Source organism: Podarcis erhardii (genome assembly GCF_964252035.2).
Source record: "Podarcis erhardii genome assembly, chromosome: 5".
Lineage (NCBI taxonomy): Eukaryota > Metazoa > Chordata > Lepidosauria > Squamata > Lacertidae > Podarcis > Podarcis erhardii.
The window spans coordinates 66,641,771-66,665,532 of NC_138509.1; the positions used below are offsets into that span (position 1 = coordinate 66,641,771).

The 23,762-nt window shown below is 45.1% G+C and overlaps 1 protein-coding gene across 2 annotated transcripts in view; it reads right to left on the minus strand.

Moving 5' to 3' along the window:
• The window catches only part of LOC309341766 (glypican-5-like), a 408,077-nt gene extending 394,777 nt beyond the window's left edge, over nucleotides 1-13,300 (minus strand). Inside the window, exon 1 of one of the 2 annotated variants that reach the window (XM_081861554.1) lies at nucleotides 12,530-13,300. In XM_081861554.1, the coding sequence (XP_081717680.1) occupies nucleotides 12,530-12,722 (193 nt within the window). In that variant the 5' untranslated portion in view covers nucleotides 12,723-13,300. The remainder of the gene's footprint in view (nucleotides 1-12,529) is intronic. The other variant, XM_081861555.1, reaches the window with a different exon arrangement.
• Nucleotides 13,301-23,762: the final 10,462 nt, after the last annotated feature.

A 23,762-nucleotide genomic window follows, 5' to 3' on the forward strand; every position in this document is an offset into this window, starting at 1 on the left:
GCTGGCACCAAAGGGGGCACCACAACAATGGTATTGAATGGAGCACAAGAGGCAGGGGTGCCAATTGTAAAGTCACACAGGGTACCATGGAAATTTGAGAGCCCCAAATCCGCCACTACCTGGAGATTCCAAGAATGTGTCTAAACCCCGAAACTTCAAGCCAGTTCCTGAGATCTGGAAAACTTAATGTTAAACTAACCTTCCTTTTAATTTACATCAAAGGCATTTGGAATACATAACATTCGTTTGCCCAGACACCCTTAAAAACAGCTGCCATTTGCATCCTCACCAACTTCTAGCCCAGAGCCACATGCCCTTAATATGCTCTCAGCATAACTAGGCACATTTTGAGAGAGAGGCAATTCTGTAGCTCCATAGGATCAAGATCACATGGGACCATTTGGACCTATCAGGGAGGGGAACCTGTGGCCCTCCAGATGTTATTGTATTGCTACTCCAATTGCCCACAACCACTGGCAATGCTGACTGGGACTGAGTTGGAGTTCAACAACATCTGAAAGGCCACAGGTTCCCTCACCTTTGCTTTTATAAAGATGAGTATGCATCTTATTAAGAATGTTATCAATAAGAACAGAACATTTCCAAATAAATGGACCTGCAACATTTCACATTCTGGCCACCCTTCTCCAAGCATCAGAACACAGTAGGTGCATTATACAGTCCAATATCCTCATCTCTCCAAAGGAAAGAATGTGGAGGTTATTAGACAATTACTTAGGCAGACATAATTGGCTTATTCCAGCTGAAGATCTGGCTCCTGACTCTACACAGCTTTGAGATATTAAAAAATAATTTAAAAACAAAAAAAGATTAGCACGAGACAAGTTCCAGGCAGGCCTGCAAATATGCATATCAGATTTTTCCAAGGCAGTGCTCTATTTTCTGCAGATTCTCTGATTCTTATAACATCATTTCACCCCCTACTGAGCACCTTCATTCGTCATAAGATTTATTCCCTTTTACTTCTCTGCTATTCCCCACCCCCCACCCGCATTGCTGTGGGTGGGAAGAACTGTGCGTACTGTTTTCTATTTTACCCACCCTCAATTTCTCCTCGCAACAAGCTTCTTGCTGTGTGAGCATATTAATGTTGCCATATTTGCAGCAAAATGTTTACAGCATGAGCTTTCAGTTTGAAAACAATCTTGTGAAATCAATAGGAAGTTTGTGTACCACATTTGTTGCTAAGTTAATGGCGTGGCCTTGTCATTATGTCCTTCAGTTGTCTTCCCATCATTTCTTGACTGAGGGCCAACCTAAATGTTACAAGGCAGATGCGTGGCAGTCATCCCACATGCATCTTTTAAAAAAAACACAAAAAAACCAAAAGCTGCCGCCGACTGCTTCTATTGGCAATGGTGGAACTGCTTAGCCCTTCCTCTCCCCACAGACAAAATCCCACATACACCCCACAGATGAAAAAGCATACAGGCACCTATCACATTGAACCTTTAATAAATCAGTAGGTGCAGTTAGGAAGATGCAGGCGCTTTCATGTTTTAATCAATATATACTTTTGATTTCTTTATGCAGCCCATCAAGATAAAATTCATATATACTCCTGAAGACTCCTATTGGGATTTGAGAAACTGCTTAAAAATGTAAGGAAGACCCTGTTAGATCAGGCCAAAGGCAGGGAAGTTTCCATCAGTTTCTTGACCTGGTCTATCAATATAAGATTCATACATGCTTCATAGCAAGGGGGAAACCCCACTACCAACACCAAATTAAAAACTTACAGAAAGGGTTCATACTCAATTAGGAAGGCATAGGATAAAAGGCACGGCTGCCTAACAAATATTAAGAGCCTGGGAAACACTTAATGCGCAGTGCTGAGGATCAATATCACCTTTTTGTACATTCCTTCCTATCCTTAATTAAAGAGCATGTCAGCCAAAGTTTAAAAGCATATTAACTTTTCACATCTGTAGCTATTTGTTGTTTTCTGGGAAAGAAGCTTGTTATTTTCAAGGGAGCTAGCATGCCTCTAACGAGGCAGGAAGAAAACAAGATTCCTCTGGAAAGCCTCAACATTTTGTATACCATGGAAGACTGGCCAACCATAACTGTTGAAAAGGTTCACAGATAGGTTCCTGCTTGCACCACGGCTGTACCCAGAAAAGGGTGGAAGATCAAATACCCGCAGAGCAGAATCGGGTTTTTGTGTGCAAAAAGGTGAACAAAGAACAGTAGCTTGTGAACCAGATACGTTGTGCAGAAGAGGAAATCCGAGCACGTCTAGCTTGTCATGTCAGCTGTGCCTGATGGCATTCCTTCTTCGACACAGCTATTAAAGGTGCATATATTTGACCTGCTTTTTCACCTGGCTACCCTAATTCAGCCCATGCTTCACACCACAAACTTCACAGAGCACTAATCCAGCCACCATCACAGATAACCCTCAAACAGGTTCCAAATTCCACCACAGCCATAAAGGCTGACCACTGTGGTACATGGCGGACTCAGCCATAAGCGCATCCATAATAAGGGACAATGCCTGATTATTATTATTATTATTTAAAAAAAGAGTTAGGGAGACCAGGTTAAGGGAGGCTTAGCAAGCACACTCCCATCTCTGCCTTCAGAACACAGCCCTTATTTTCCAGTGTTTTGTCTACAATATTTGGAGCAGTGCAGCAAAACAGAAACAAATGGATTCTCCCCTCCCCACCTCCAATAACCTACTAAGAGTTCCTTTATTTCTGTAACCACAAGAAAAACGTGACACTCTATAGTGGTTTTTAAAAGCCTAGCGTAATTCAGAGTTCTGCTGTCTCTCCAGCTTTTGCAAAACAGAAAGCCACAGTAGGTGGGTCCTTTTATGCTGGGGGGTCTGGAGCATATGGGGACTTATTTCATGAGCGCCATCCAAAAGAATTGTGAAGTGGCAGACAGGAAGAGAAGCGAGTAGGAAAGCTGGCTCCTGACTGATATTCATCTGCCAAAGGAAGCAGCACACATCTTGGTCTCCATTTGGGGGGGAAAGAAAGAAAGACTTCTTTTTGCACATTAATTTTTGGAGACTGAAAACAGCAACTGTGATCATCACCATCAATTCATGTAGTGCCATCAACAGGCATGGGTGCTTTACAGAGCACAAGAGGACATGTTTCTGCCCAAAAGACTATAATGTGACACAGAGGAGACAAAAAGAGAAATGGGGATTTTTGGGGGGGTGAGAGTAAATAGAGAAGCCACATTTGCTGTCTATGCATTTGCACAGGTGTAAGTACATATTGGAGGCACTATGTCATTTTGGACTCCATGGAGGCGCAGGTTAATTATGTGTCCAGGGCGGCTGTCTACCAGCTCCACCTGGTATGCAGGCTGAGACCCTGATGACTGGGAGTGGCCGCCGGGACCACATACACCAGTCCTGAGAGATCTGCATTGGCTCCCAGTACGTTTCCGAGCACAATTCAAAGTGTTGGTGCTGACCTTTAAAGCCCTAAAGGGCCTTGGCCCTGTATACGTGAAGGAGCGTCTCCACCCCCATCATTCAGCCTGCACACTGAGATCCAGCACCGAGGGCCTTCTGGCGGTTCCCTCATTGCGAGAAGTGAGGTTACAGGAAACCAGGCAGAGGGCCTTCTTGGTAGTGGCGCCCGCCCTGTGGAACGCACTCCCTTCAGATATGAAGGAAATAAGCAGCTATCTTCTCTTTAAAAGACATCTGAAGGCAGCCCTGTTTAGGGAAGTTTTTAATATGTAATGCTGTAATTTTTTTAACACTTGATTGGAAGCCACCCAGAGTGGCTGGGGAAACTCAGCCAGATGGGCGGGGTATAAATAATAAATTATTATTATTATTATTATTATTATTATTATTATTATTATTATTATTTTAGGGTGGCACTCCTCTGGTCCTCCAGATGTTACTGAACTCATCGGAAGGAGTACAGGACTCTGTCTTACAGCTGGAGGCACTAAGGATTCAATTTGGTACTTATTGCCCCTGAAGCAGATACCCTATGGCCCTTCCCCCAGCCAGCATGGTCAATAGCCAGAGATGGTAGGAGTTACAGTCCAGCAACATCTGCAGGGTCCCAGTGAGTCACCTCTGGACAATAAAAGGCTCCATGGAAAATGTGCTTTTTAAAGAGGGATTGGAAGCACGTAACACAAACGGCATTAGGCAAGTGTGTGTGTGTGTGTGTGTGTGTGTGTGTGTGTGTGTGTTCTAGAGGGTAGGGCCAAGCCAAAGGAGCCACAAAAGGTCAGAGTCCTTTGGACAGCTGAGGAGGGAAGAGCTGAAGGAGTGGAGGTCAGCAGAGAGATGTAGTGGGATATAAGAACAGATAAATATGACATGGTTTCAGAGGCCTTTGAAAGGAAGGACGAGGAGTGCTGGATGCATTAGGAGATGAGAAGTGAGAACAGAGATTTAAAGAGAGGTGTCATATGGTCAGAGTTATCAGAGAGGTGTATGGTTTTGACAGCAGAGAGCTAGAGAAAGATGGGGGGGCATCACGCAGTAGTCAGGGCAAGAGATGAAGAGGGCATGAACCAGAGTTTTTAAAGAAGAGGCAGAGAGGAAAGGCTGTGTATTTGTTGTGCTGCAAAGTTAAGGAGAAGCAACATGGGCTTGGCAACAGAAGTAGATAATGCAATCAAGGGCAGTTACAATATCATGTTTTGAGGGACAAACGGCCAACTTCTTAAGTCAGGGAGCAGTGGGAGGAAGAGAGAAGTACCGTACTTTTCGTCCCATAGGACGCTCCATCCCATAGGATGCACCTAGTTTTTTTGGGGGGGGGGAATAAAGGGGAATTTTTTTTCCTTTATTTCCCCCCCAAAACCAGGTCGGGGAAACCGAACCAGGTCGAGGAACAGTGGGATGGCGGCGCTGCGCCTCCTTGCTGTCCCCCGAGCTTGTGGGGCTGGCCGATGTCTGTCCGGCATATGCACTCTGCGTATGCTCAAAGGCATTGTGTCATCACGTATTCCCGGGCTGAGACATGATTGGCATCATAAAAGGGCTAATATATAAACTAAATGCCTACAACAATGCTGCCAGAAACAAGACAAAAAAAGTGGGGGAAAGGAAAAATAACCCAAGACATACTATAAAAGCAGCATTCTAGCCCTGCATATTTTTTATTACAGCATTTAAGAATCCCTCTGAGACACTTTGACAAAAACACTAAAAGTGCAGTCCTATGTGTGTCTGCTCAGAAGTAAGCCCACTCAGTTCAATGGAAGTTATGCTATGTACATATTAGTAGCTTAAAATGCAATGAGAAATTGGTCAGGTAGCCTCAGTGGCCAGAAGTGCCTTTTATCAACTGTGACTGGTTTGGCAACTATGCCCGTTCCTGGACTGGGAAAGCCTGGTCTGTGTTGGTTACTTTAAGACTGGATTACTGCAATGAACTCTATGTACTTCCTTTGCACTTGATCCGGAAGCTGCAGTTAGTGCAGAATGCTGCAGCGTGATTGCTGACAGGTCTGAGGCCATGTCAGCATATAACACCTGTGCTTAGAGGTCTGCCCTGGTTGTCGATTTGCCACTGGGCCAGGTTCAAGGTGTTACTATTTGTATATAAAGCCCTCAACAACTGGGGACCAGTTCATGAGATCACTTTACCCCACCATGTGCTCACTTGACCACTTTGATCGGCAGAATTGGCGCTACTTCAGCTGCCGCATAATACCCATTCTGGCATCTGAAAGAAATTGGTCATTTAGTGTGGCAGCACCTACACTTTGTAACTCCCTGCCTTTTGAGCTCAAGCCGGCACTTTCACTTTACTCTTTTCAGCGCCCGTTAAAAGCATTGTTGTTTAGATGAGCCTACCCAGATGCTGGGATAATTTTAATCTGTTTTAGTATTTTATATTTTGTATGTTTTAAGGTAGGGTTGTAAAATTCCTCTGGATTTTATTGTGCCCTATTTTTGTAAACTGTTTTGAAGTGTGTTTTTGGTTTTTCACAATCAAGCAGTGTATACATTTTATGAAAGAAAAAAAGAAAACAAAAATGCCAAGACTTTGGGTGGAAAGAAGCAGAAGTCCCAGCAAAGGAAGAATGGATACAAAAACTTATGGCATATGCAGAAACGGCGAAACTTACCAAAAGAATAAGAAATCAAGATAACAAACATTTTATAAAAGAATGGAAATGGCTTAATGAATATATATAAAGATAAATTGCAAACAGATAAAAACATTGGCAGGATTATTGTAATAACCTGCAGTTTCATAAGAGTATATATTTAAAGTACATAATGAAATGACCATATTAATGAATTGGGATATGCAGAAGATATTTTTAATTTTTTTTTTTAAAGGAACCACAAAAAGAGGGGGAAGGAAGTCAAACTCTGAAATGTTAAATTGATTGTAAAATTAATGAACTGTATAAACTTGAAATGTGTAAATAAAAACTTTTTTTAAAAAAAATAAGACTTTGGGTGGTGACACTTGTTGTTCAACATAGGCAAGCACAAAACAAACAACATGCAAATAGAAGACCAATATAACACAATGAAAGAGGTTGCATTAGGGAACAAAAAAGACTATAACATTAATTGGTTTGTGGGGCTCTCAGTGGCATCTTGTCCAGCAAGATCAACAAAAGGAAAAAGGATGTACAAAGCCACAATTTTTGTATTTACTGGAGAGATGGAGGCAGAACGAGAGGTCAAGGATATGCATTAGCACTCCCCTCAAGATGTCCACCTCATGTTTCCAGCACTGTGCTTAATGTATCTTATTCTCTCCAAGGAGCACAAAGCACTATTTCAGCCTTTTAAAGGAAAAGACCAAAATTACGGTACACGGGAGAGACACAATTGCATCTCGCAATGTCTTTTTTAAAAAAAAAAAAAAAAACAACCAACAGAACTTTGAAGCAGTGATAGGGTTCTCTCCTTAACCCAGGAATTGGCAAACTAAGGTCCGCAGGCTGGATCAGGCCCAATAGCCTTCAGGATCCACCCTGCGTACTGTCCGTGGATCGGCGTGGGGATTCTGTTCGTTCAGGCTGTGCCATTTCCCTCCCTGCGCCATTCCATTCCCCCCCTCTTCCTGGTTTCTCCCCGCCCTGCCTAGAGGAGGAAGGGGGCTGGGCTGGGCTGGGCTGGCTGAGCACCATTTTAAGCAGCCCCTCTCCGGAGCCAGCCCTTTCGCGCCACTCATCTTCCCTCCACGATCGCGGCTGCCACCCTGGTGCTCCTGTGGGCCAGAGAGCAGAGCGAACGCGCTCGCTCTGCCTATCTACGAGAAGCAGCAGCAGCGGTGAGGGTGGTGATGGCGGCAGCCCCAGGGAAGGTGAGTGCAGCGGCTGGGGCTGGGGCGAGGACTACTTGCCCCCCTCGCCTCTTCTTCCAGCTCCACACCCCCTCTGGTGCCCCTTCTCTGGTCCGCCACAAGGTCTGAGGGACAGTGGACCTGCCCGCAGCACAAAAAAATTACCAACCCCTGGCTTAACCCTTTGCTCCCTGTACCATTCACCTTCAGTCCTCACTGTTGTCAGGAGGTCCACGCAAAGCTACAGGTACCTGTATTTCCCCACCATCCATGGGTCAAATAGCAGCCAGGGAGGGTCCAATTTTGTTCAGGAATACTGCAAGGAAGGAAAGCTTAAAACAATCCCCTGCCCCCAACACTACCACCACTCCCTGAATACAAATACTTCAATCCAACTTGAAGCCTCCTGTCATGACTGCTTTAAATTGAAAAACTTGAAACATGGAGAAATCTAGTCATTGATCACTTGCATCATTTGGCATGAGGGTTAGACTCAGAGATAATGATTCACACAAGTCCAGCAAGCAAACTTGATATTGGATATCAGAACATCAACTTCCTGCAAGCTAAAGTAGAAGTCTCATTACTGCACCACAATGTGTTGGTTGACATTATCCAAGGCACAGGTGTACAGGCGCTGATCAGAATAATAATAATAATAATAATAATAATAATAATAATAATAAATTTTATTTATATCCCGCCCTCCCCAGCCGAAGCCGGGCTCAGGGCGGCTAACAACACTAAAACAGTGCAGCTAAGAGTCTCAGCACACATAACATTAACAGCAACAGACTGCAAATTTGCCCCTTTGCTCTGGTTGCCTCCCCCTCAACATGCTTGAGAAGACAGAAACGTTTCCACAATTCTATCAGAATAAATCTCTAATTGTCACTAAATTTCAAGGCTCTTAGGTAAGAAGTTGCCACAGAAGACAAATGGTCTGCTCAAGTCAATATATCCAGCCCAAGACAATAGCAAGCAACAGATGTTTCAGAGTAGAAGAGGCAAAGCGAGTATTTTAATCATGTGTCGAACACCTTAATGACTTCCTGAACTAGAGCAATTTGGGTGGGGTGGAGAATACATCTTATGAGCATTCGGACAATAACATTTTGAGAAAAGGCAGCCTTCCATGACCCCACTAGTGAGCCCGGCATAAAAAGTTGGTTGCAGGAGTGTCACAGGTACCTATTGGATAGTACCTGTGACATCTCAGTGAAGAGCATTCCCCTTCCCCTCTAGTCACTATCAGACCATTTAAAAGATTTTGAGCACTGCACAGAAGTACTCGAGCATGAAGGGCTTATGCAATCCTACAAAACGAAAAGGATATGACAGTAGGGCTGCAATCCTATTCTCACTCACCTGGGAGAAAGCTTAATTGAAAACAATGGAACTTGGGTGGCATAGATAGCTTTACCGTGCAGTCCTATTCTCTCACTCTGGAAACCATGTCCCACCATTCTGTGAGGCACTGTGCATGCATGTATGAGAGTGAGTGTGCCATGCACACATATTTAGAAGCTATCTCCATCCCCCTCGCTTCTGCATTGGGCTGCATCTAGTCCAGTTCATGCTTTCTGCACCATATTTATGCGAGAGTGACCCCAAAACTACCACCTATCTCATGTCCAGGAACAGAGCAATCCTACAGTAAGTTGACTACCCCTTTGCATTGGTGGAATAAAGTACCATACAACATATTGTCCAGTCTCTGCTGAAGAAAGCAACACCTGCTAAATGAAGGGGGCCAGGGGAGGGAAGCAAAACTTCCCCAGGGGTCACTGTTAATTGAAGTATTAAAAAGTTCTTTCATATAAGAAACTTTGGGATGGAATGGGGGAGGCCATTCCTGTCTTCAGATTCCACTCCCATAAAATAAATTTAAGAAGAGAGGGAATAATACACTAATGAATAGTACATGATGCAGTATCAATTTCAGCAAAAGCTGTGTTTGATATATGTACAGACAATTACTGTAGTGAAAGGCAGAGCTGCTACTTTTAATTACAAGAAAAGTTTCCTTTTGACTTCCCTGCAAAATGTGCTTTATTGTGGTCCACCTGTGACCGAACTAAAACTGATGCTATAAAATTTTTTCCACTTTGCATGAGTCTTGCAACAAAGTGGTCTGGGTTAAATTCTTTCTTGGCGTAGCTCCAAGAACTTGGTAGGCTTGCACCTAGAGATCTTTTGCATCTGCAGTTTCTAAACTGCCTGTTAGGAGAGATATTCTCTCTCTCTCTCTTCTTGGACCAAATGATCCCGGCAATCTAATTTGCGGCTGCAATAGATTCATTTTTCTATGCCTGGTGAAGAGATTTGCTAACAACCTGGCTCTGGGCACAGAGACTGACCAGCGCAGTGCTTGGCTACAATAGGAGCTATATTAAGTTCCTAGGAAGTACAGAACAGGGAGCAGACAGACAGGGTACATATTCAGTTAGACTGCTATTGTGCCTCTGGCTTGAGTCACCCTCCCTCCCATTAACCTGATTTACAGGAAGACTATTTTTCATTTCTGTGAGTTCTGGACAATACTCAAATTATTGGAGGGAAGTGCGGGGGGGGGGGCGGCTTTAATGAAATCAGCATGCCCTACAACACAGCATGCCCTACAACATCCTCCGCCCAACACACACATTTTAGCCAAATTGTGCTCCCCGGTAGCCTTATACAACACAGCAGCTAAGGGGGTTGGGAGTTTCCTGCCTAAGCCTTGCCTACATTCCCATAGGGCCAAGTACAGGGAAGCCCTGTGTTGTTGTACATTTAGAACTCAATACAACAGCAAGCCAGCATTTCCAGGGTGCTGCTCTGAACAGGCAGCGTTCATGGAATTGTAGAGCTGGAAGGGACCCGAGGGTCATCTAGTCCAACCCCCTGCGATGTAGGAATCTCAGCTGAAGCACCAATGAAGGCTTTGTTGGCCTGCACATTTGGGGCAGCGGCCCATGGCACAGAGCCACAGAAGGGGCCACTGGATGGACCAGCTGGTCTGAAAGCTAGCAGCCCCCAAAAGGTTTGGCAGGGTCCGCTCTGTGCCACACAAACCATCCCATCTCACTCAGACTTAAAAGGAAAGTGGTGCAATGGAACGGCCACTCCTCTGCCCCGACCCCAAAGTAGACAAAAGCGAGTGGTGGCTGCATGGAGCATTCATCTCTGGCTGCAATCATTCACCCACCAACTCACTTTGGAAGCTCTGCCACGCCGGTCAGGAAATGCAGGTGAGCCAGAAGAAGTGGCACTGGGCCCAGGCTTGGCCCACTTACCCTCTCTCTTCCAGGATCCATGGTGGGGAGGTGTAGGCCTTGCAGGAGCAGCTACTGTCTCCACTCACTTCTCTGGGTAGGGCTGGACTGATACATTGCTGGGGAGTTGAGTTAAATGGCTCTTTGGGCTCCTTCCAATTCTATGAAAAGCCTCACGCCCACTGGGTCACCCTCTCTCTAAGGTGGCACAGGCAGGCCTAACCCCCGCCCACCTGCCACAGCACCAGACAAGAGAGTGTAGGTGAGCAAGCGAGAAGTTGGGTCCTCATGCAAGAAACATCTGCCTGGTTCTCCTGTCCACTCACCTGTGCACAACCTTCCCTAGCAGGCTGCCACTAACAAGGAAGCAGGTAAGGGGCTCCCTGAGAGGGAGGCAGGTGGCAGTTAGTTCTTGAAGCCATTGCTTGCCTCATCCAACCATGCAGGAGCAGCACAGTGGAGAAGACAGGGCAAATGAGGGTTGCAAAGAGCAGCAATGCACTACTTCTTTTCACCAGCCTGCTGTCTCCCTTGGAGGCTTAACTTAGAACTCTCTCTCTCCTTGGGCAACAGGGTGAGAAGGATGGAGCCTAGCAGGGTCATCCAGAGTAAGTGAGTGAGTCACTGCCTCCACTTGGTAGCACAGCGGTGAGGACTCAACTTGCGGTATCCAAACCCCACCACTGCACACAAACACCCAGAAGTAAACAAGCAAAAAAATGAGGCACATTGCACAAATTCCCTGCTTTTACTCTCTTGTACAGATGCAAGTGGTGCTGTGGTCTAAACCAGTGTTTCCCAACCTTGGGTCTCCAGCTGTTTTTGGACTACAACTCCCATCATCCCTAGCTAGCAAGACCAGTGGTCAGGGATGATGGGAACTGTAGTCCAAAAACAGCTGGCGACCCAAGGTTGGGAAACACTGGTCTAAACCACTGAGCCTAGGGCTTGCTGATCGGAAGGTCGGCGGTTTAAATCCCCGTGACGGGGTGAGCTCCCATTGCTTGGTCCCTGCTCCTGCCAACCTAGCAGTTCGAAAACACGTCAAGTGCAAGTAGATAAATAGATACCACTCCAGCGGGAAGGTAAATGGCGTTTCCGAGTGATGCTCTGGTTTCGCCAGAAGTGGCTTAGTCATGCTGGCCACATGACCCGGGAAAACTGTCTGTGGACAAACGTTGGCTCCCTCAGCCAGTAAAGCGAGATGAGCACCGCAACCCCAGAGTCGTTCGCAACTGGACTTAACTGTCAGGGGTCCTTTACCTTTACCCCTGGGTTGTGTGCATACCCTAGATTTAAAGCACATCCACCCACCCATCCAAAAATCATGGGAACTGTAGCTGACCCCCCCCACTGTGCTATAATTCCCAACACCCATACAAACTACAGTTCCCAAGGTTCTTGGAGACACACACCTGCACTCTCACTCTCTCAGTCTCTATCTCTCTGCCGTGCCACAGCTCTCAATCCTGCCCCTCCCACCAGCAATCAGCCAGCCACCTCTGTCCACCTGCTTGCCCTCATGTTCTTATGAGGATTGTGTTGGAGGGGTGTGCGCCCAACAGACGGGTCACCAAGAGCCCCCAGTCCCCACCACCCACAACCTCCAGGGTCAAAGTGGGGGGAATCAGAAGAATTTCCAGGGAATTGCTACGACCTCCTCTCTAAGCAATGGGTCCGGGCAACAGCTCTGCCTGAGCAAACCAAGTTGCAGTAGACGCTTGGAGCAGCCCCGGGGGCCATTCTGCCCACGGCCCATTGACCGCTCCTTCAGCTGCCGCCGCGTTCATTTCAACTCCTTCGGCTTCCCCCACTCGCTCTAGCACCTCTTTCCGAGCCGCCCTGCTCTGTCAAAAGGCGGCTCAGGTAACCATTCCCAGGTGCCCTAAGCAGGGCAAGGAATCGGGGTTAAGCGCGTCACAACCCCCACCCCCACGGGGAAGCCTTGGGAGACCGCTGGTCTAAAGGGGGAGAGAACGGGGTCCATGTGTGGCTACTGACCGGCTGTGGGAACATCGGGCACCAGCTTGAGGGGGCCGATCTGGCGGATCTGAAACGCCGTCCTCACTTCGTGGCAGCTGGGATTCTTGACTCCGGAGACCCCGCCGCACAGCCCGGCCGCCGCCGTCGCCAGCAGCAGGAGCCCGAAGCGTCGCCGGCACAAGAAGACCCCAGGGCTCCTGTCACCGGCCATTTCCACATTCCCCACCAGGGACGGAGATAAGCCAGGGACGCCCAGCACGTCCCCAGAAAAAGTCAATCGGAACCAACACTGGGTGGACGCGCGCGGTGTGGGGAGAAAAGGAATCGGGTGGAAACGGGTGGCACCGCCGCCGCCGAGCAAGCTATGAGCAAAGTTGCACTGGGCAAAGTTGCGAGTTGAGGGAGGCGGGTGGGCGGTGGAGTGAGATTTAAAAGGAAGGAGCCCCGCTGGAGACGGTGCGCTGCACGCTGCCTGCCGAACGCGGAGAGCTGCAACGTTCCAGCCTCCGAACGTTGAGAGCCTGCGAACGTGGGGGTTTCCCTTTCCTTTCCCCACTCGGCGTTCGAACCGTGGAACGCTCGCAAAGGAGGTCCAGCCCGGGGAAAACGCTAGCGTTCGAAACGTGCCCTCCTCCTCCTCTTCGTCCTCCAAGCGGCTCTACCGCCAATGAACGCGTCTGGCGGGAGGTGGTTGTGGTCCTGGCGGCCCAGCCCTCCTCGCACAGTAGGGTATGTCTGTGAAAAGGGGGAGAGGCAGATCTCGCTCATTGGCTTGTTGCTATAATTAGGCTCCTTTAAATAAATAAATAATCCCCACTTTAAGGAGAGGGGGGGGGAACCTTGAGGAAATCTCCTTTAAAGCGGCACACTGACGCAGCAAGATCCCGTGCGTGCAAAGTCGCCGAGGAACAACACTCTGCTGTAACGCAGGGGGTGGGGTGCGGGGGGGGGGGAGAGAGAGAGAGGTTTATATAGTTGGGTGCCAGGGAACTTTTCCAAGGACTTGCGGGACAGCCTTTGCTTGGCACTAGCTGTGAGCCGTAGCCCGTGAACGGAAGTCCCAGCATCAGATTATATACTGCGGGGGATCCGATTTTTTAAAAGTGCGACCAAGTTACGTGCACATGCGGGACTTTTCGAAGAAAAGACCTAAATCACGCCGTGGGAGGTTGCGTCAAGTTTATGCACGTGTGCCGTCTTCGGCTTTGAAACGGCTTGGGTGTCACACCGGCTTCTGTGGGTTGTAACAGCAGCTTGATTTGCAAAAGAGATCCTTTCTCTCCGTGCCTGGAAAAGCTCCAGTGATGTCAATATATGTAGGGAAAGCTGTTGTCAAAGAAAGCAAGAAAGAATGAAAACAAACCTGGCAGTCCTAGATTATTAAGTCCGTGTCCACGAGACACGTTCTTCAGGGAGACATCGCTGAAGAAAGCGAATGCTTCCATGCAACTGCACTTCCGAACAGAATAACTGACAGGGCAGCTAGATCAGACCAACGCCCTATTTAATCCAGAATCGCCTTTCCCTTGGTGACAAGCAGATGCCCTATGGGAAGCCCACAACAGGACAGGAGAGCAAAAGTTTTTCCCCTCCCCATTGTTCTCCAGTTACTGGTATTCAGAGGCATGCTAACTCTGATCATAAGTAGTAGCTGCATCTTCCATGTTGCAAGATTCATGCGCTGAGCAGGGAGCTAGACAAGGTCCCTTCTAACTCTGAAAAATCCTACAATTCCATGCTTACTCAGAAATATGACTCACTGTATTCTCTGGAACATACCCCCACATCAGCAGGCGTAATATTGCTGCCTTATGCACGCACCCAAACACACCATTAGGGTTGCCTCCTTTTTATTTTTAGCAAAGATCATGTGCCTTTTAACAGCTGCTCAAGAGGCATAATTCAACAGGTGTATCTTTTCCTGAGCTGAAGTAGTGATGAAAAAAGCTTCACATGTTGAATTTCTGCCATATGTGCATCTATTAAGACTTGGGAGCTCTGCCACGGGCAGGGGGCGGGATGGAGGAAGAAAAAACTTCAGTGCACACCAACCATATGCAGAGCTTAATTTGAAGCAGGGCTCGGCTCCTGTCATTATTTTCAGTACAGTACCAGAAAGCAGCAAAACTGCTGCTTTTTAACAACGAAGCAGCCACCACCAACCTGGTGCCCCTCAGATGCTGTTGGACTACAACTCCCATCAGCCCCAGCCAGCACAGCATCTGACCCTGATGAAATTATGCTAGAATTGTTCAGAATCAGAAATAGTCCTAAGAAACAGCAATTTCCATGGTCTTTCTTGAACATAACCATGCCATGGTCTACAGATAATAAACAAAAAGCACAGGCTGTCATGCTAGTCCATTTAGTGGGTGGAGGAAGAGCTTCAAAATCCAGAATAAGGTGATGCCCTTACTAAGACCAATGAAAATGTTCCAGAATACTGATCCAGCTTCTAACATCTGGTAGGATGTAAAACAAAAAGGTGGGGAAGAAGAGACAAGAAGCAGGGGAGTGGGGCAGTTCCTTCCCAAGTTTATAACCATCTTGTGCTGGAATGCAGGAGGAGTTTTGCAAACATAATTGGATTAGCTGCTCAAGTGTAAAACAGGTTGTAAAATGTATCTAGGGCTAAATGGACCAAAAAGGTATTAAAAAGGGGGGCATCTCATCAATATTTTTAGAATATATACAATATACTTTTTTTTTTAAGAATGTAAACAAGAATGTAGCAGAGAATCATAGAATTGTAGAATTGGTTGTGACCAGTTAGGGGGAGACAAGCAGGGCCAACCTAATGCATTTCACTGCCTGAGGTGAAATAATAATAATAATAATAATAATAATAATAATAATAATAATAATTTATTATTTATACCCTGCCCATCTGGCTGCCCCCCCCAGCCACTCTGGGCGGCTTCCATAGAAACCAAAAATACAGTAAAATATCACACGTTAAAAACTTCACTGAACAGGGCTGCCTGAACAGGGAGAATGGCACCCCCTCCCATTCCACATACAAAAAGCCAGGCAGGCAGGCAGAGAAGAGGATGGGAAGGAGGCAGGCAAGTAAATAATGGAGGGCGAAGGGAAGGGGAGAGGAAGGAAGCAGGATCGGTGGGTGCGCGTGGCTCCCTCCATGCCCTACGCCCCCGCTCCCTTCAGCAGTGTGCCCACCCTGGGCAGCGCGGGCATATGCTCCACCACTGGTGATGGGACAGCATTCGTCAAGGACACCAAGCTAGTTTAGGTGGCATGGGACAGCTTGAATAAAGCACACAGCTCTGTTTCTGATAACTCACCACCCCTCCCAGCATTTGCCACCTGAGGCAGCCAACTCACTCCACCCAACTGTAGAGCCACCCTGGAAATGATGCATGACCAGGTCAATTTTCACCTCCAGACTCAGAGAATCCATTGCATGCCCTAATTTCAGCATGCTGCTGCAAGGCTATGGGAACACAGCTCTATAAGCCGTAGTGATGTTCTGATTTTTGAACAATTCTATCTCTGTCTGGAAATTCTATGCTCCCCAGCTTGCCTATGTAAACTCAGCTGTGATTGAAAACTCTTTGTATAAATGCAAATGTGCCTCAGGGAAGCAGTACTGATAAGCAGAGAATAGGTTTGACTGTCTCTCTTGTTGCCCTGGACATGAGAAGGCCACGTAGTGAGCATGTTCTGGGATTTCATAATAAAACTATTGGCTAGGTAATTCCAATGTTCAAAGGGCTCGGCTGCTATTTCTTGGTTCAAACTCTGAGAGGTGAAAAATAAGCAAACGCTAAGTCTCTGTATGAAGCCATGCTACTGCTGGTGTTGGAGCTATGAGAGGCTTCTGGAAAGATATCTGAGAGAAGAAACAGAAAGACAAGCAAAATAGCTCATATCATAAGTCCAGTGCGCACAGCAAACTCCTGTAGAAACAGCCTTATCTGATCTGTCTCTCATCCCAGTAATGTCTACTGATGCTTAGCACCAGGGTATTTGCCATCACTGGAAGAATTTTTGCTCTCCCACCAGAAACAGCTGGTAAAGGCCAAAATTCCTCCAGGGTTTCCTGATTATTATTATTTTACTCTTTATTTATTTGTTCAACTTTGAAATCACCTTTCATCAAATCAAAATCCCAGGATAGTTTACCTTCCACAACCCACAAAAGGGAGAACCATGTGGCCATATATTACCCACCATTGTTTTGTGGTGGCTGTCACAGTGTCTCAGAATGACTGCGACATTGTGAAGGACACAAAACGATGGCCGGTTCCACTTCCTGTAATACGCTGCTATTACGAAAGGAGCCCTGTCACAAGAAACACCTCCCTCTGGATAATATTTAGTGGGTAGAGGTGATAAATGCTGTATTGCAGAACATCTGGGGAAGGCTCAAGGAGAGGGTTCCTTCCCACTCTCAGGTAAGATACATGACCACCCTTTCTTGGCCCATCTTGATACATCTGCCCATTAGATGCCTTCAGCTTCTCGAAACACACAGGCCAATCAATTTCCTGGCCAAACATCAACAGTGTAAGATGACTGCTTTTATATATATATTAAAAAATCCATTGTCTCCAAGAAATAACTACCATCTGTAGTAGCAAAGGAATATTAGTAATGTCAGTTCCTCTCAGTCATGTAAACCTTGTAGTGCATTTATTGTCAGTTCCCACCAAGTGAAACATCATAATTAAGTCCTGCTGGCCATGAAATCTATTTCTGTACCGGTTGTAGTGTGAGGTTGTCTATAAGCCTCTAGTTATAAAACACAGTCCTGCGCCTAAAATGATACACCAATAAAGCACATGATTGAGTGACTCCTATTTATAGTCATTAACACTACCAGTCAAGTATTTACAGTGGCCAAGTAAGTTATCTGCACTTTTATTAAGCCTTCATGATTCAGCTGGCTTTACATTCTTAACATTTTGCAAAAAAAGAGGAGTAGTTAACTGTTATTTAAATGTGGCCCTCAATAAGCTCAGAGCAGCTAATCATACTTTAAAAGGGATGCCATATACGATTATCTAGAGAGGGCACTGAAAGTGGCTTTAATGGTGCAGTCCTGGGCATGACTACTCACAGACACTCCAAGCGTCCCTATTTTCCAGGGACATCCCTGATTTAGAGAAGCCCCCCTGCTTTCTGATTTGATCCCGGAATGTCCCGCTTTTCCTTAGGATGTCCCTATTTTCACTGGAGAAATGTTGGAGGGTATGGAGTTATCCGACCCACAAGCCGTCTGAAGGCAATCCTGCATAGGGAAGTTTTTTTAAAAAAAATGTTTATTTTATTATGTTTTTATATACGTTGGAAGCTGCCCAGAGTGGTTGGGGAAACCTAGTAAGATGTGTGGGGTATAAATAGTAAAATTATCATTATGGAATGAGACGTCCCTATTTTCATTGGAGAAATGTTGGAGGGTATGTACTCAGCAGTAAGTCCCATAGAGTTCACTGCAATCTACTCCCTGGTACACATATAGGATTTTAACCTAAAAGTGCTACATGATATGTATTTTTGGTACTTGGTAATTTCTTCTTCTGTTAGTTATTAGAATAGCCAGGTGTAAGGGGAAGACAGACCTCCTGCATCTCTAATAGCATAGGCCAGAGTTCCTCAGCCTCGGCCCTCCAGATGTTTTTGGCCTACAACTCCCATGATCCCTAGCTAGCAGGACCAGTGGTCAGGGATGATGGGAATTGTAGTCTCAAAACATCTGGAGGGCCAAGGTTGAGGAACTCTGGCATAGGCTGTCATGCTAGTCACTTTAGTGGGGGGGGGGGGGAGGAAGAGCTCCAAAATCCAGAATAAGGTGATGCCCTAAGACAATTGAAAATGTTCCAGAATACTGATCCAGCTTCTAACATCTGGTAGGATGTAAAACAAAAAGGTGGGGGAGAAGAGACAAGAAACAGGGAGTGGGGCAGTTGCTTCCCAAGTCTGCAGTTTATAACCATCTTGTGCTGGAATGCAGGAGGAGTTTTGCAAACATAATTGGATTAGCTGCTCAAGTGTAAAACAGGTTGTAAAATGTATCTAGGGCTAAATAGACAAGAAATGTAATAAAAAAAGGCATGTCACCAATATTTTTAGAATATATACAGCATATATGCATTTTTGGAATATAAACAAGAATAGGGGATTTTTTCAACAGGTGTAGCTTGTGAGGTGAGCCACACCTGTTGAAAAAATTCCTCTTCCAACTGTTAAAGGGGAAGGAGCCCTGCCTTCTACTTGGCACCCTATTTTTCTAGTTATTGTTTGAAATTTGTAGCCTCTATAGAACTTTAATAAATAGGCATTTGAAAATATTATCTGAAAACGAGGAGAAAACAAGTTAGTACATAGAACCAGTCTATATCTAATGACAGAGATTGTAGACCTGGGGTGTTGACCACCAGTGGTCTGTGAGCTTCATTCAAATGGTCCATAGCATATCTGCGGGTTTGTGGTTGAAAATAGGAGCTGGCACATCCATCCTATTAAATGTTTGTGTTGACTTTTAATTGCATTTTTATTGCTTCTTCTAATACTTAATTTGTATTGCATTGTATGACAATATTGTATGGGGCATAACAGGGCATCGTAATTTAAGTTCAATGAGACGTTAACAAGCCTTGCATTGAGTTTTATCTATTGGCTGTCTGTCATCAATGGAGGTATTTGTATGAGCAATATGAAAAGATTTGAGATTTTATATTTTGAAAATGCAGTGTGTTGCTGGGTTGGAAATGGGTGTGTGCCATGTTAGCATGCGCCAAGAAGGGCCCTCTGCTGGTTGCCCCCCTCCATATGGGATTTCACAAGACAGGCCTTCCTCAAGCACAATAATGGCCTAGGATTTTTAGTGTCAGGTGGCTACAAGAGAGCAGTGGTGTTCATGGGTGAGGGCAGAAATCAGGAAAGGAGCTTAGCAAACAGAGAGAACAAAAAACCAGAAATGTAGCTCTCTGCAGCATCAGGTGCTTTTCTACATTTGTTGAAATAGCTCTTTTGAAGAAACCAAAGCAACAGTACAACAGAGACTAGGTTTTATGGAGTCCTGCATACTTGTGGTCTTAAAAAAAATAAAAAATAAAAGACACCTGGCTTTGTCAATTTCATCTGTCATTAGATCTGATTTTTAAAACGTTTAAGATTCAGTATGTTCAGACCTCAAACAGCAATGAATTGCCCACCTGCAGCCAATTTTACCTTTGAAAATCCCCATAACTGCAATCAAAAGTATCTGCATTTTTTCTTTAAAGACTAGCAGTAATATATATATATATATAACTACTATTTAATTACCATGCTTACATTAAAATTTTAGTCTTCTTTTTACTCATTTTAGTCAAATAAAACAAAATCTGGGTAGGGAAGAAAGTACTTTAGTTCTTTGTTTTCATGAAAACAGCTATGTTAGAAAAACAAGTAGATGAATATTGGCTTCAGAGCACTATTGGTTTTATTTTTAAGGTACACCACTGTATTTGTGCCTTGGCAGCAAGGCGATGCCCCTCTGACACACCCCTCAGGTTTCAGGGTGTCAAATTGAAGGTCGGTCTGTCCACACCCCAGCATATACCCAACTGCTTCTCCTTTTTAAATCAACTTTTCAGCTGCTTTTATTTATGCAGCTCACTTTCCAAAATGTGGGACTGGGACTTCCAGTGCTAATTCTAAACTCTAAAATCCACTGATCAAATGTAAACCTGACAACATCTGGGATCTATTTGTTATTGTTGCACCAATAAGTCTAACAACTGTGAAAGTGAGTATTGATGGGTTGAAAACTTTTGAATTCAAAATCCCAATATTTGCACAGAATCTGGGATCGATCCACACTTTGGCAAGAGTGAAGACAATAGCAAGATCTTTATTCCTGCAGCTGATGCTGACAGACAGGGTGGGCCAAGGTTGTGTTTGTATTCACAGCAGGGAGATATCTGTAAACCTAGCATTAACAACCAAGTGTTGGTGATTGTTTGACGTAGTCATGTTTTTGAAATAGTTGTTTTTGTTTGCAGGTTTAAGGTTTAAGTGATCATCTGCCAGATGCCTCAGCTTTAACCATGGTTAATATTAACCATGGCTTAGAGTTATGTGCAAATCAGGCCACTGAAACACTATAGGGAATACAAAAGGTGAACAGGGGAATATAAAGAATTATTGTGACTTTGACATAACAAGCAGTGATCACACCACGTCAGCTTGCAGGGAATTAGGCTAGATGACCCTCATGGTCCCTTCCAATTGGACATTTCTATGAACTGCAGGGCAAGGGAGGAGCAGGGACAGAGCAGGGGGAAGGGAAGTAGAGCCAATTCTGAATTAGGACAAATAGGATGGAGCAAACTATACATTACAAATAGATGCATAGTAGTATAAGAAAGAAAGAAAGAAAGAAAGAAAGAAAGAAAGAAAGAAAGAAAGAAAGAAAACCTCAATGGGTTATAATCCAGATTATAAAGCAGGGGAAACAATTCTTTTCTTCTTTAAATTATGTTTTATTATGTTTTCTATTATAGCCTGGTCACAGAAGATGCAACAAATACATCAATAACAAAGAGAAGGGGGTCAGCCTCCTTTTTCTGACCCTTTCTTTACCATTTATCTATTCAAAGTCATCCTCTCCCTCAAGGGAGAGTTGCATGTGATTTCTACCCTACAGAGAAAAACAGCTAGAAGTAGTTGAATTTGAGATACAGTGCTACCTTGGGTTAAGGACTTAATTCGTTTCGAAGGTCCATTCTTAACCTGAAACTGTTCTTAACCTGAAGCAACACTTTAGCTAATGGGGCCTCCTGCTGCTGCTGCGCCGCCTGGGCATGATTTCTGTTCTCATCCTGAAGCAAAGTTCTTAATCTGAGGTATTATTTCTGGGTTAGTGGAGTCTGTAACCTGAAGCGTATGTAACCCGAGGTACCACTGTAGTAGTAGTAGTAGTAGTACTACTAGTAGTAATTATGGAAAGTATAAGGGGGGCATTCTCCACTCATTCACCACTGATCACAACCTTTAAAAGGGTGGAAATGTTAAGCATATGCTGCCTGTAACTCCCAGTTTGGCTCAATTACACTGAGTACAAGCCAAACTATAGCTCTTATTTGCAACATGTACACAATAACTTCATTGGGAATACTTCCCATTCCTACATACTTTATTCAGACAGTGTGCACTAATTTCAATTGGAATTCTGTCAGAGGAGAGCTAGCAGGATGCATGGGTCTGCTGAATAATTCACTTAATGAATAATGACTTGCTTTAAAGGGTACTTTATTCTAGAAACACCATTCAGCTAGTTATCGTTAATAGTCAATGGCCGGTTCTCTTATTTAATTTAGTGAGCCTTTTGCTTCTTGCATTGCTTCATTCACTATATGTCCACAAACACATGTTTGCCATACAAAAAGCAGGCATGTCTACACATCTTAGCTGGCCAGTCTGTGTTCCTATAACATAGGGGTGGAGATGTGGTCAGATTACAACTCCAATCCGCCTAACCATTAGCAATGCTTGCCGATGCGAGTTGCTTAAGGTCCCAGGGCAGGTTACAATAATTAAAAACACAATATTATAAGCAGTTTAAAACAAAATCCAGGCCACTTCTGCTGTAAGGCACACGTGGAGAGACATATTTGTCACATCAACATCATTATGCGTTTCAGGCATCTGAAAGCCAGAGTTTCTGACAAAATGGCATGCAAAGGGTTAACCTCTGGAACATGCCCAAGTACCTTGCTATGCTATCACCATCTCTGAAGGTAAATACAGTTTTAAATTGCATTGGTCTGGAAATTGATTTCTCACACTGCAGTCAATTTGAAATGTTGGCAGTGTAGCTAGAGCTTTTTTTTGCATTTTTGTCTGAACGGAAAACTGGAACATTTTTGCTTTTACCAGGAAACAGAAAAATCCAGAGTTTTAATTTGGAATGGGCTGTGCATCATCTTCATTGATTGTCTCTAAAAGTGCCTGAAGTGCACTAGTGCAGTAGATCTGTGCATGAGTGCCACAATGTAGCCAAAATGCCTCATGTGCCAGAAAGCCCATCACATATGCTGTGGCTTCTAAAGCACAAAAATCCAGTTTAGATCTATTACTGGCAGAAATTATAGCTCTGTCAACTAGTTTGTTTGGATTCAGCAACCCCAATATTCACAACAGAGGCTAAAGTGTTCCTAGCAAGCTACATATACAGTACCTCATCCATTCCTCCTGCTACTGGCTTGATAATCACCTTTGAAGTTTATTCATCTGCTACATCTACAGTTCTTGGTATGAGCTTCTGAAGAAGTGTGCATGCATGCACACGAAAGCTCATACCAAGAACTGACTTAGTTGGTCTTTAAGGTGCTACTGGAAGGAATTTTTTTGTTTGTTTGTTTTGACTATGGCAGACCAACACGGCTACCTATCTGTAACTACATCTACAGTGTTTTCTCCAAGTCCATTAATATATCACACTTCACCAGTGATGCTCGCAACCTCCAATTAACATTTCCAGACATCTCAGCAGCTGCACTCTTTTCAGGCTTGCCCTCTCCATCTGATGTGCAACCATCCACTCCCTGAAATGACCAAAATCCACAGCCACTTGCTATCTTAAACAGGAGGCAATTCATACTCATTTGCAACACTTTCAATAGAATAGAGGGTGTAGCATATGGTTACCAGACGTCCCCATTTCCCAGGGACAGTCCCCGGATTTACAAATTTGTTCCTGGACAAAATCCGTCTCCGGAATGTCCCCGGATTTCATTTAATGTGCCTGGAGTTATAGTGTTGTAGATTTATTAGTAGGGAAATAATGTTGTGTGATTGGTTCAACGCCACAAGACACATCATATGGGGACGTCCGGCGAGGCAAAATGGTGGGCATCACTGCAGCGAGCAGTGCATTCGAAGCCAGCCAGAGCCAACAGCACTACCAGGCTGACTCCAGGCTGCTGAAACTGCCACTGCCACTGCTGAGGGGGAACTGGGGACACCCAGCGCATCAACTGGGGGAACTACTGACACTGACACACACACACACACACACACACACACACCGTGACCCAAATCAAGCCGGGAGTGAGATCACCTGGCCGACTGCCCAGCGGCGCTCCGGGACCAGGAAAACCCCGGAGCTAATGCAGGGAGAAGGAGGAGAGGAGAAGGAGAAGGAAGAGAGAGAAAGAGGAAGGAGAGAAAAAAGGGGAGCCCCGACCTTGCTGCACCACTGCCGCCGCTGCTGAGAAGGAGATGTAGGAGAGCAACAGGAGGG